This window comes from Parasteatoda tepidariorum, chromosome 9 (assembly GCF_982258835.1).
Source record: "Parasteatoda tepidariorum strain Cologne lab strain chromosome 9, Ptep-v5.0, whole genome shotgun sequence".
NCBI classification, from domain to species: Eukaryota; Metazoa; Arthropoda; class Arachnida; order Araneae; family Theridiidae; genus Parasteatoda; species Parasteatoda tepidariorum.
The window spans coordinates 27,431,676-27,446,269 of NC_141763.1; the positions used below are offsets into that span (position 1 = coordinate 27,431,676).

At 30.5% G+C, this 14,594-nt stretch overlaps 1 protein-coding gene across 1 annotated transcript in view; it reads left to right on the plus strand.

Moving 5' to 3' along the window:
- Positions 1-14,594, plus strand: part of Trpm (transient receptor potential cation channel, subfamily M) — a 264,967-nt gene that overhangs the window by 229,406 nt on the left and 20,967 nt on the right. Inside the window, exons 14-20 of the mRNA XM_087151134.1 lie at positions 3,024-3,203; positions 5,423-5,520; positions 6,336-6,564; positions 8,773-8,967; positions 10,835-11,035; positions 12,808-12,936; positions 14,091-14,339. Coding sequence (XP_087007260.1) covers positions 3,024-3,203; positions 5,423-5,520; positions 6,336-6,564; positions 8,773-8,967; positions 10,835-11,035; positions 12,808-12,936; positions 14,091-14,339 — 1,281 coding nt within the window. The remainder of the gene's footprint in view (positions 1-3,023; positions 3,204-5,422; positions 5,521-6,335; positions 6,565-8,772; positions 8,968-10,834; positions 11,036-12,807; positions 12,937-14,090; positions 14,340-14,594) is intronic.

Genomic DNA, 14,594 nt, shown 5'->3' on the forward strand with positions numbered 1-14,594 from the left:
TTATATTACGTATGATTCATTAGATAGACATAATGTTGTTGATTGATAACATAGCTTCCTGAAATCTCTAAAAAACGTCAAACAAAATCATAAAATCATGTTTTAATACATAAGTGTGTATTTTAAAGAGGTTTTCGGTAGAAAAAATTCTAAGTTAGCAGATCTGCTCTTTTTCCAAAGATGAACAGAATCTAACACTACTTACTGACTTACTGTGATCTTAATGTATGGCAGTTGAGTCTGGTATATATATATATATATATATATATATATATATATATATATATATATATATATATATATAAGAAGAGAATGGAATGATAACACATAGCCAATCACAGAAGACTTCTGGTTAGTAACGCACAAAACAGCCAATCAAAATTGAGAACGCATGTGTGTGAAAAGTTAATAATTTTTAATAATGCTGTCAAAAAATACAAAATACAAACTGACCTCAAATAAAACTCAGAGGACTTCGAATCAAATAATTAAGAAAACTCTACTATTACGTTTATAAAAAGGAAGATTTATTAACTCAACAACAAAATTATAACATCGTCAGTCCAAGAAAAAAAAAATCTCACACTTGATACGTAAAGCTATAAAAAGACTGAACGATTATTTATGCTAACGATTTTATATGATTATTATGAAATAAACTTTATGCAAACGATTGTTTATGACATCATTAGATAAAAGTGTTATTAACGCAATAATATCCGGTGTTTATTAATAATTTTGAGTGGCAATATACAAACATAGTTGTTCTAAAGTTTTGTAATAAAATGTTTGTTTTGGATAGAACTCAGTAATTTATTTTAGAATTCCAATATATTTTAATAGCTCTGATAAATCGGGTAGAGTTATCGGAAGTACGAATCAACACTCTCTCAAAAAACAATTTACATTCCAAATTATCAAAATATACTGAACAGAGTTTACTTTAAAATACTTATATCTTTTATAAAAAATGTATCGCTGTGAATATCTTAGGCGATATCAACAGCGACATTCAGCTGAGCATAAATTAGCAGTACAAAATTACCTGGAAAATAATCGTAGTGCTATCAGTACGCGACGGCGAAATGCGTGGCAAAGAAACGTTGAAGAGTCAAGACGTTTAAATTAAAACGACTTGGTGAGTCTTTATCAGACATTATACCCCCTTTTTAAGTTGGAACATTTAGTGATGAATGTATTAACTGTGGTGCTCTTTCGTTTCCGGCAGAGCATGCAGAATGAAATTTAATTGCTGCCATCATGGCAAAGTTGAGCTCGCCAATCTGGAATATCCAAAAGTATTAAAAGATCTTTTACTTGGCAGCCATTCTGATGCAATTAACTTCAAACAGAATGTTCGATTGTACAACTCTGCATTTGCGATGGAAGCTTTTTGCCCATCTCATGAAATTTATTTTAAAGGGATCAGTTGTCTTACTTTTAAAGGTAATGTCAATGTTACCGCGACAATAAGCTTGACCCCTCCTAACAATCAAAATCACAAATTTGCTCAACTTTATATAAGTTTATAATATTGTTTGTATTGAAATTGCTTTATATAAGTTTATAATGCTGATAATAAGCACCTCTGATATTTTACAATCCTATCATATTCTCTATATGTGATGTTGGTGCAGAACAATTACCAGCTAATCTCCAGAAAAACAACTTTAATTTTGTTCGCGAAGCAAACAAAAGTGTAATTGCGTAGCAATTATCGGGAGTTGGCGAGCGGTAGCAAGCAGGGGGCGGAGCGCTCTAGTATATATATATATATATATATATATATATATATATATATATATATATATATATATATATATATATATATATATATATATATATATATATATATATATACTGCCATTGTAACATTGTATGCTAACAACATATTATAAATCTTTATTATTACAAAAACTTGAAATTTTGTATGCTTCAAGTATCTTTTTAAATGCAGGATGGTTATAATTACAGTTCCACTTTAAAATTGTTATAAAGAAAAACTACTGGAAAAAGTTTTCGAACTTGGTGGAAATTCATTTTCCAGCAAAGAAAAGTTTCAAAAATTCACCACCAGAGAGAAAATGGCACTGAATGCAATGCTGTTAAATGAAATAAGTGTTGGAATCTAACTTATCTTACTGTTGCATTTGGCATAGTTATAGTAATAATGTTGAAAACAATTCGGTAGAATTGAAGGATACGATACACAGACATATCCTTAACATTCCTCCTGATATGCTAAGAGTTACTGTTGAGAATACGTGATACGATTTACCTTGCTTTTGGAAATTGGTGTACGGCACATTAAACATACTTTGCAACAAGTTTCAGAAAACGATTAGACACATTTTAAACCAATGTCTCCATATCTTATTTTATTTAACAATATTGCATTCCCCCCAGCTCGTGAGTTTTTGAACATTGGGTCCAGTAGTTTTCCTTTTATGGTTATTTCAAAGTGGAACTTTAATTATAACCAAACTGTACGCTAAAAAAGAACGACGAAACTATATATGACCTACGTTTGAGTTTCAACATTAGGTAATATTACTGAAATGTTTAAAGTAGACGGTATATATTAGGTCTACCATAAAGTACAAACTTCCTTTTACGATAATGCGTAATGTTATTTTATAAAAGAAAGTAGTAGGATATTTACCCTTAAACTTACTGGTTATATTCTAGCTTAAGGAAACACAACATATATGCAAAAGAGCATGTGCATACACATTCAAGCTTATAACAAAAGTATCCGACGCAACTAAACGGTACATTTAATATATACATATAATGGTAAATACCCTACTATATAACGACACCTTTAGCATCATTGTATACTGGGCATGTTCTTTAGTGGACATAATTTTACATAGTAGCAGCTTCCATTTATTGTTTAGGTAAAAAAATTAATCTTACCAATATGTACTATAATCATGCTCAATTGGTTACTTTCACTTGAGCAACGTATGATAACAGTATGCACTACTTACTTTTGTCTAAGCAATGTATATTCTTTGCAGACTCCGACGCTTAGCCAAACCATCAACCCAAATGCTATCAATTCACCGTGTGAAACATCCTGCTTGAAAGACCTTAGGTTCAACTACCCATTCAATGAACTATTGCTGTGGGCAGTTCTGACCAACAGACAGAAAATGGCGCTTTTCATGTGGCAAAATGGCGAAGAGGCAATTGTTAAGGTACCGTACAAATCATTAAACAAAAAATAAGATACAAAAAATATCTCTTTCTAATTAGCTATTTTTGATTCAATTAAAGAGTTCGCCTTTATAAGGAGTCAACTTTAATTGCTTTTCGAATCAAAAATTATTTTTTAATTATTTTTTTACCATATCGTCCTATCATTATTCATACACTTAGGTTACATAAATACCATTGGTATGGTTTATTTTTTATAACTTTAATGTTCTATGAAATATTTTTTCATAGCAAATGTTATAGTAATCAGAACAACTGTTCGATGCCGACCGGACTGTGTAGGGGGCAGGGAACTGTCCTTGCATCAGAAAGGTCCTGGGTTCGAATCCCGAGCAAGGCATGGATGTTTCTTTCGCTCTCTGTGTGTTCTATGTCCTTTCTCCTTTGTATGTGAATGTGACCCGCCCTATAAGCGGATTGTGGTTGTGTGAATGGCGTGGCAGAAGTCGAATTCCTGGCCATAGATGGCGCCACTGAAAACAGGAACAATCGCACCCTACTGCCTAAAACTGGCATACAACAACAACAACAAAAAACTGTTCGATAAATACTATTCCGCCGACTTCTTTAATTTTAAAATGGTAATAGGAAGCTATTACATAAATGTTAAACGGTTACATGAAACAATAAAGGTTAATTTGGGTTCGAGAAGAGACTGTGAGCAACACCTCCCACAAGCGTGAAAGCACCCGCAGGGGTTGCTATAAACAAAAATCCGATTGTTTTGCTACCAGAAAGCTATATCTTTTCCAAAACCCCCACTGCGCAGTTTATGTTCGTTTTGCCGGACTATTGTATTGATCCATATGGAGGATTTTTCTCTTTTAGGAGGTGTTGGGCCAAATACTTCGGATTCAACGAAATATTTTAAAATGCGGCAGAGTACTACAAACTAAAACTTGCAGATTTTCGATTAATTTTGCAAACTTTTTAAAATGTCAACTCGGCTTAACTGTAACTAAGTGGCGTATCACAAAAGCCTTTAAATTATTTAGAAGTAGCAGTGAGTAAAAACCCTAAAAATCGAATTTACTAAACCAAGAATTTTAATTTAAAATACTACCACTCGAAAATATTTATCCGCTGACTTCTCAGCAACACTCTCAAGAGCTATTTTCTCTTGTTCGCTACGCTTCAGTTAATCATTTCGCATCGAGATTAATTGTAGTTATAAACACAGAATTCATAAAGTCGGTTAATTATAAGCTCAGAAGTTCAGATTTATGACTGATTCTATACAAAACGTAAAAGTTTAAATTCCCCCTTTTCCGCAAATAAATGAATTCAACGAAATTAATTTTAGGTAATAAGTTAAACGAGTTTCGCTTAATTTTAAATTAAACTCGATCCTAAAAATATTTTAACATAACATAATTAGAAAAAAAAATATTTATAAAGGGATAAAAGACGATCATGTCCAGTTATTATTACAAAATTTCGAAATATTGCTTTTTTTATAGATGAAAATGATTAATGTTCATCGTTTTTATTCTTTCTCTCGTATGCGAATGAAGTCTTAAGAATATCCTTAATACGTCTAGAAATATTCCAGACGTGTGTAGTGCAAAGAGGAATATAATTATTTTCACAAATATTGATGAAATTTACGTTTGTTGGTACTAAACAATTCGATTTCTATTCTACCCGATTCGATTCTACCCAACTCTATACAGTTATCCATGACGCAGGCTAATTGGAAACTCCGGCTTTTTACGTATATCCACTTCGTCACTTAGCAATGCTGCAGTCTAGTACTTTTCTTAAAAATTTATTACAAAAAGACAAAAAGAAGAAATACTCTAACGGTATTAAGAACATAAATCAGTTATTGCTCAATTAGCCTGATATATTGCAGACTGATTTTAATAAATACGAAAGGCTGATTAGATAATGTATCAATCATTGCTCAACTAGACTTATTCACAATACTTATCTACTCAAAGCGATAGCATAATGCAAGGCTCAATCATAAACAAATGTCGGCTAATTGGTTATATTTTAATGCATTTTTAACTAACAGGTTATAAGCTGGTAATAAGCCATAAACAGTTTGTAATAAGCCTGAAAAATATCAAACTTGATCGAAAATTCGGAATATTCCTTCATTTAGCCTACATTGTGAAATGATGTTGACATTTGCAAAGAGAGGGATTCTTTAATCAGCCTACGACTTATAGATCATCTTATTTTATTTTTCTAGGCTTTAGTAGCTTGTAAGTTGTATAAAGCTATGGCTCAAGAGGCTGCTCAAGATGATATGGAAGCTGATGTTTGTGAAGAAATGAGAAATAATGCACGGTAATTGACTCTTAAAAATGTTATTTATGCACTTTATTATTTGTTCGAAAATTTTAATGATACGACGTAATACCAATGTTATTTTTATTTTACTTACTTATTTGGCCGTACTAAGAGTAAGAATTAATGAAACTGTTTGAATATGATCAAAGGTATCGAAAATACGCATTGCATCCAAAATCTAAAAATACATGCACGTCTGTGAAATTGCACGTGTGTTCAGAAGAAGCATTCAGCAAAACCAAACTCGACCTTCCAACCTCTTCCTCTGGGAGTGAGCTGATGGTGATCCACTTTACAGTCTTAAATAGAAACCCTTACTTTTTTTGTTGCTGATTTGTATTTTACGGAAACAAGTTCTTCAAATTGACACACAGGATGTAACATTTTGATTCATAGGTGGCACTGCAATTGTAAAATGACGATTGAGCAAAAATTGTTTGAAATAGAATTATCTCGGATATGCATGCCAGATTGAAAAATAAATATAAATATTTTTAAAACCTATCGAAGGATAACAAAACCGACTCCTCCCCCTTAGAATAGCCTAAGTCTCAGGGAGTAAGAAATGGAGTTGAATTAGCCGCCTTTACTCCCTAAAAATTTTAAACCCATCGATTTGAAGTAAGCCTTCAAGTTGCCATTACTTCAACCCTAACTCTTTTACAGTGACAGCTCAGTTCCTTAAAAACTGAACCACTTCTACTCTCTTTTATTAATAGGTTATGAAGCATTGAATATTAGTTAAAAAAATTATTAACATAGATCTACTTCATTTGATTGTTATGAAATAAAAAGTTTATTACTTTTTTCAGAGAATTCGAAAATTTAGCTCTTGATTTGTTGGATTACTGCTACAGATCTGATGTTCATATCACCCTACAATTGTTGACCTACGAACTTCAGAACTGGAGCAAGCACACGTGCTTGGGGATAGCTGTTGCTGCCAAACATAGTGCGTTCCTCGCACACACAGCCTCGCAGATGCTTGTGGCTGATCTCTGGATGGGTGGTCTCAGAACTCGGAAACACACGAATCTTAAAGTAAATATTTGCTCATCAAACATTTCCTGCTTTTGTGACTAAACAATTTAATTTATGCTTATTTAAATTAATCTGCACATAATCTATACTTTTTAATCTACTAATCCCTTAAAACAATCGATACATGCACTAACCGTGATTAAATTGCTCACTAGTGTGGAGTGGGAAAACAAATAAAATTTTATGTAAAATGTTAGTAACTGCCAAAAGTTACTACAAGCGTCAGTTAATTTTAAAATTTTGAAAAATGCCTCCTAAAGCAAACTATTCATTCACTTATCACGATTAAATTACTCATTAATGTGAAGTGATAAAACAAAAAATGTTTACATCAAATGTTAGTAATTTCCAAAAGCTGCTACTAGAGGCAGTTATTGTTAAAATTTTGAAAACTGTCTCTTAAAGCAATCTATTCATGCACCAACCGCGATTAAACTACTCACGAATATGAAGTGATAAAATATAAAATGTTCACATCAAATGTTAGTAACTGCCAAAAGTTGCTGCTGGTGTCAGTTAATGTTAAAATTTTGAAAAAAAAATGTGCCATTAAACAATCTATCAATGCACTAAACGCAATTGATTTGCTCACTTGTGTGGTGTGGGAAAGAAAAGAATTCACATTAAATGTCAAGTACTTCCAAAACTAGCCCATTGATGACAGTTAATATTTTAATTTGGACAAATGTCCCCTAAAACAATCGATCCATGCACTAACCACGATTAAATTACTCAATAGTGTGGGATGAGAAAACGCATAAAATTTTAGTAATCTTTAGTAATTGTTAATGTGCAAAATTTAATAAATGGTGGGCTCAAATTTTTAGAGTTTTGTGAAATAAAGTTTCACATGACATTTTTAATGACATTTTGCCTTATTTAAATGTACTAACAAAAGTTATATAGTATTTTTTTCTTATTTGAGTGATCTTAATAAATAAAGGTGCTAATAAACAATCTAAGTTTTTTCGCATTTAAACGTAAAAAGTTTCTGTTTTTAAAGGAAATAAAATGACCAAAGTTATGACAGAAACAATTTAAAGCTGTTTTTCGGTGGCACAGAAATAATGCTTTGTTTGCCAAAAAATATAATATTTTCGTAACAGTTGTGGATTTGCAACAATAATTCATGACAGTTAAGTCAAGTTTAGCTAATATTTAGCCAGCGTCATCTGTGCTTATAAAAAAACTGGCGCAAAACGTGAATGTGAAGAAAAACTACAGTTTTGTCAAACTGAAAAACATTCGTGATCTAATTTTCAAATAAATTAAAAGTTTCGCAACACTTTTATATCTAGGCGTAAAATGTCTGATGAAATTAAGACTTATTCATTGCTTTTGATAATTTTTATCAAGGTGAAAAAAATCTCGCCTAATTGACGATTTTCAATAAAGTTTAATAATTTTTTAAATGTTTAATTATTTTTCTATTTCTAAAGCCCAAACAATTATTAATGGCAAGATGCCATATTTAAATTAAAATCACTGCTTTGCTTTAATTGTAAGACACTTTGTGGCTTTTCCTATTTTTCTCGGTGAAAATGTTTTGAAAAACATTATTAAGTGAGTGTTGTATAAATGAGTTTATTGATTTCGCCAGTTGGAAGCTTGTAGGAAAGAAAGAAATACAAGGCATAATCGTTATCTCTTGTTGTAAGCGCATAAAAAACTTTAATTTTATCAAATATCATGTAGATCATTGCTTTTATCAGTTTGATCACTTAGATTATAAGGTGACTTAGTCTACTCAGCTATCTAATTATAATTAGAAACATACTTTAATCTAATTTATACAGAAGTCATGGCATTCCTTATGAACAACATAACACCAATGCCGTTAGTGTGAATTATGGGTACATCAGTACCATCTTGGTATATTAGTACCATATGGCTAAGTATCAGTCATCAAATAGTACCATATATCAGTCGTCAAGTAGTGATATCCCATTGTAAACGTAGTCAAATTTACTAAGATATCACGTAGATCTTTACTTTTATCAGTTACATCATTTGGATGTAACTTAGATCATTAAGTCATTTAAATCACTCAACTTTTCTATTGAGAGATAGACTTATTTTAATTTAGTCAGAAGACGCAACATTTCTTATGAACAACATGACACCAGTGCCGTTAGAGTTAACTGAGTTATATTCGAACTATATGGTATATTAGTCGTAGTGATTTGATGAATCATGTATTTATTGCAGGTGATTCTTGGCTTGCTGTTTCCAATTACTATTATTTATTTGGAATTCAGGAGCCGAGAAGAGTTACAATTGATGCCACAGACGGAAGAGGAACATAATATGGGTATGGCCGAACTGGATGACGAAGTTGAAGGGACTGGGGAAAAAGAAAAAATGGTTCGTCAAACACCTCGTCCCATTCGTGAACAATATGATGTAAGAGCATGGATTTTTAAGACTAAATTAAAGAAAACTTCGTATTTGCGACATTTCGACGTTTCTAGAAAAATATTTTTAAAAAAAATAGTGGCAATATTTATTTACTTTTGGCAAAATAAAGATGCAAAATATAAATAAGGAAAATATGTTTTTTAGGTTTGATATTCTCCTCACATAAATTCATAAAAATTAAATTATATCCTGTACATTAAATTGCACAATAAACTTATTTTAAAATTCGCTTCAAGGTTTTCATTTTCAATTTTGTAGCTTACTTCATCATAGTATAACCTTCTTCGATATTAGGTACAGTTCTCGAATGACTCTTCCATTGAAAAGCTACTTCTTTATTTTTATTTTAGTTAGCGCAGAAGTATTCTAAAGCCTCCATTTTTTATGTTAGTTTGTTAGAAGATTTGAATAATAATAATACTTTATTCGAAAAAATATTTACTCTGAGGTATTTGTGAAATACTTTATTGGGAAGAACCAACAACCAAAAACCTCTCGATACATTCATTACTGATAACCATGATATTTTTGCAGATTAAAGAATTATCATCTCTTTCTCTCTCTCTAACTTTGTTATTTTTAAAAGAGATACTTTTAAATTTTTTGTTGAATAATAAGTTATGCCAAGTTAAAATGAGCAAAAATATTGTTTTTCGGTAGAATATAGCAACAAATCTTCAATTTGTTCTGTTTGGACTTCGAACAACGCACTACCTCCTTCATTCGCCAAAAACTTCCTCATTTAGAACGTTTTGAAACTCTATATTGTGCTGTCACATAAGTATTTAATTTCTTTAGCATAACAAGAGTAACTTAAAATTATTTAAGCAAAAAATTCGAGAAAAAAGAGTTAATAAAGAATGCATGAGAAAAATTTTTTTGCTCGTTGCAAATGAATAGGAGCAAAACATTCCCTTCAATTTAGCATCTTAAGTTATGTTTCTTAGTTGAAAGTAACTAATATATGTTAAAAGCATATTTTCAAACAATATGCTGTTTAGTAGATTTATTCTTATCATTCACAAATTAACACGTTCACGCCGGGAAAAGAGAAATACTGGTAGAAGAACTATTTCAATATTATATAACATTCAGGAGGAGTTAATCTATTCTCAACAATAAAAATTCTCTGTAAGGAAATTTATCACGGCGAAGAAGCAATTCAATATAAAAATTGCATCCGTTAAAAACAATTGGTAGTTATGGATTTTTATTATTCCCGGAAAAAAACTAAAAAATGAAATTTATTGTTACCAGTTTTTACTCCGATGCGCTGCCAAGAAGAGACAAACTAACATACCTGCCAACTCTTCCGGATTTTCCACAAGATTTTACTTTCATTTTTAAAATGGTAGCAATACTCAGGTTATTCCAATTAACTTTTTGAATTATAAATGAGTTTGACCACCACTACATATAAATAATTACAATAAATATATAAAAGCATAATAATCCTTAAGCAAGCGAATTTCAATATAAATATATTTTTGAGTCAAATTGTTTTTCGTTTATTGTTTTACAACCACTCTGAAAATCCATTTTCGGAAAGAGTGAAAGTTGGCAGGTATGATCTAGCGTGACCCACCGGTGGGTCACCCCGGCGTGAACGTGTTAATTCAAAATAAACAATTCGTTCAAAATTTTTACTCCAGATTAGTAAAAGATAACTAAAGAACAAATAAATTAAAACTATATCAAATCGTAAAGGAGCTATTAATTGTACCTTTGTGATCTTTTCTTAACTTGAAACAGAGTATAAATATATTTTTATATCTTAAAAAACAGTATACAGTGAAATGTGCGGAAATAAATAATGAATTTTTAGTTTAATGTGAATGTTTTCTTTCTGCAGTCTTACGTCAATATTCGATCGGGTAGCATCTGCCAATCAAATGCCCGAATCAACAAGATCGAGAATGGTAAAGTTTTCCCTTTTGAACTCAGTCTCGATAGTGACAAAGACAGGAAGAAAAACCAGCAAAAGCCTTTGAAATTAGGAAAGAAGATTTACGAATTTTATGGTGCACCCATCACGAAGTTTTGGGGACATACGGTGAGCTCTTTTTCTTCTAAATATTAAAACATTTTTGCACGTTTTCAGTTCATAAATGCTAGTAAATTAAGCTGCTTAAAAATGCATATATTTTTTTTATTGTAAAAAAAGAGGGGTCTAAGAGATGAGTTGAGATTAATCTCTTCGCTTTTACTATAAGCTCTAGGGGCTGGTTCTAATATTGTTAAATCAAGATAGAAGGGGCCAGTGGGTGAGAACCATCTGTACTTTGTACTGTAGTTTCAATTTAGTAGCATCTTTTAATGAGAAATGGTATAAGTTAATGAGAAACGGCATGATTTCCTACAAGTTTTTCTGGTTTTCTTTAACCCTTTCGCGCCGACTGTCACAATTACGTGCCAGCATAAAACCGGTAACCAAAGTATTTCGTTAGCAGTTTATTTGTGGGCGGAGTTATAATTGTTTGATTTATTTAATTCACCATTACTTTGTTCAAAATAAAAATATTTAGTTATACTTTGAATTAACATTGATTATATATATGATTAAACTAACAATAATTAAAGTAAAAGCAAAGTAAGTCTGTCAAATTAGCAACGACTACATTTGAGTTACCGTTTTTTATTTAATTACAACTTGATTCTGATTTTGTACGAATGCTTTTCTGAATCACCCGTCCCCAAGGGGTTAAGTTTTATAGTAACAGAAGGCCTAAAATGTTTTATGTTCCTGTGTACACTTGGAATAAACATAATAATTGATCAAGACTGCTTTTATATGTTTAAAAAAATTGTGAAACAGTAAAGCGGTTATTTTAGTAATTTTTATTCTGAAAACTTTTCTTTTAAAAAAGAAAAAAAAATATTTAAAGAAAAAAAAATTAAAATCTTAATTAAATTGAAAAAATTATTTATAGAGCAACGCATAAACAAACGAAGGATGATTATCATTATTTTCCTACCTAATGTACAGGGACCTATAAAAATCATTGTATAAATGAAAAATGTGTATAAAAGAGGTGGTGCATAAGTGAGAGGTCACTGTATTAGAATTTAATACAATGATGTTCTTTAATAACTGTGAATTAAATATCTATTCTTATATTTAATATGAAGAAATTGAATTTAATAGAATAGTGTCTAACACTAAGGCTTCTGTAATGATTCATCTTCATATGTTTATTAATATAAATTTGTTAATATAAAAATTTTATTAATATAAAAGTTTTATTAATGTATAATGTCGAAAGTTTCTTTTCATTTGAAAGAATGCAACAAAATATGTAAATTTATTGGATTAATATACCTAATATCTATTTTAAAGCATGAATAAGACGTTTAACCATCAGAAAAAAATATGATTCAAATGCACACAATTTTTTAGTTATAGGCTACAACGCAAAAAATACACATTCGAATATCTTTTGAATGAATAAACTGTACTACAGTAATAAAAGGTTTAATAACTATTGATTATAAAAATAATTCTTTCAATTTGTAATAAAACTTCTAAAATGAATTGTTTGATATTTTTAGTTGTGATTATTAGTTTAATTACTTTTTACTTGAAAGTTTTTAATTTTAATTATTTTCATAATTTAAATATTTTTTAAAAAAGCTTTAATTTTTTTGGATAAAAATTAAATATGTTTTAAGTTTATTTCAGCTGTAGATTTTGGTCTGCATAATTTTGAAAACTCAGCTAAAATCCGACAGCTACTTTTTTACGTTATAGATACCTACACGAAGTTACTTTTGACTTGATGTCAAACAACTCCGAACTTCCATTAATGTTCATTCTATTATTCATAGATGGCGTATGCTATATTTCTGGTGCTCTTCACTTTTGTTGTTCTTGTCAAAATGCAACATCACATGTCATGGCAAGAAGCTTATGTGACGTCATATATCTGCACGTTGGGTCTGGAAAAGATAAGAGAGGTAAATTTTTAATTGATATGGTAAATAGAAAAACAAGAACAATATTTTAAATCTCTGAACATCATTGAAATGTTCTGTATTTTATGAAGAGAAATAGGAGTAATACCTGCGGATAGAGAATGTTCGTGATCTTAACGACAGTTATTAGCTTTCAGTCACGAAAATAACTTTTATGTAGTGGCTACGTACGTACCCATTTGTACCTACTTATACTACGTACCTGGTAGTGAGGAAAAACTGGTAGAAAAACCATTTTTTAACCTGTTTCCGGGATTGAAAAAATATTTTCCCTAGCAAGAAACAGTCTTATATACATTTTATTTCAATTAGATACTCATGATTATCAAGCCTATTTAATTCTTCCCAAAAGCAAGCTAAAAATAAAATGGTTTTGTTACCAGTTTTTTACCCATTTCTGGAGTAAGGCTCCTCGCGAGAGACTTTCTCTTGATGGTAAATTAGTAATTAAATTTTAAACTTGTAATTTTAACCCATTTGTGTCCAGCGTCCTTATAAAAGGATGGTTCCTTTTTGCAATAAAGCAAGAAAAATTTTTATGATAATTTAAATACTACATCATCACTTACAAACTTAGTTGTCCCACCAGGAGAACTTAGAACTGTGTTTTCTTTGACTACTAGTATTTAATTGCATCATGATCGTGATTTTAATCATGCTGTAATTAAATACCAGCAGGAAAAAAACTATTATTTTAAAAAAATTCATTGATTAAAATTTATCAAATTTTTTTATTAGAAATAAACTATTCATTAAAATCAAAAATATTTTTCTGTTTCTATATGTTTTTTTTTTAAGTTTGATGAAAAATTTTTCGATAAGTGGGGAAGAAAAAAAAATCATCATCATAAAAATGCAACCAACTTTATTAGGAACTTTGCACATAACCTTATATTTATATTATTATGAAAATACATTGAGAATGACTGCTGGTAAAAATAGAATTATTAAAAAATTATCAAACACCAGCGGTCGTCATAGAAACGCATGCAATGACGACGCATGCGCTCTGTTTACTATTACTCTTGAAGACAGTTGAAAAGTGTGATGTTGTCCAAATAAAGTTTGCACGCCATCAAATCTAAAACAAGACCCATTTTGCCAATTGGTAAAAAAAAAATATTCTTTCGTTTCAGGTTGTTGCATCAGAACCCGTTAATTTTACCCAAAAGATGTCTGTGTGGGTGGAAAAGAAGTGGAATCCGTGTGATTTAGCTGTTATCATTTTCTTCTTCGTTGGAATGTCTCTGAGGTTGAATCCAGCCACTAAGGATTATGGGAGAGTAATTTATTGCCTGGATATTATGTACTGGTATATACGATCCCTGGACTTTCTCAGTGTCAACAAATATCTGGGACCTTATGTTACAATGATAGGGAAAATGGTAAGTACCTTTATCTGTACTGATATTTTTCTCCGCTACACCTCATTAAAACTTAGGACAGGTCAAATCATGAAGACGGAATTCAAATATGAAATAGAAAAAAGCAACATTTGGTGTCGCTTTAAATATTTAACTAAAATATGTCGCTAAAATGAGAGAATTTAATTGATAGGATATTTCCAGCTTTTTGGAATAACAGAAATGTTATAATATGAACATAAGATAATATGCAATATTATTCATATTATCATGTCC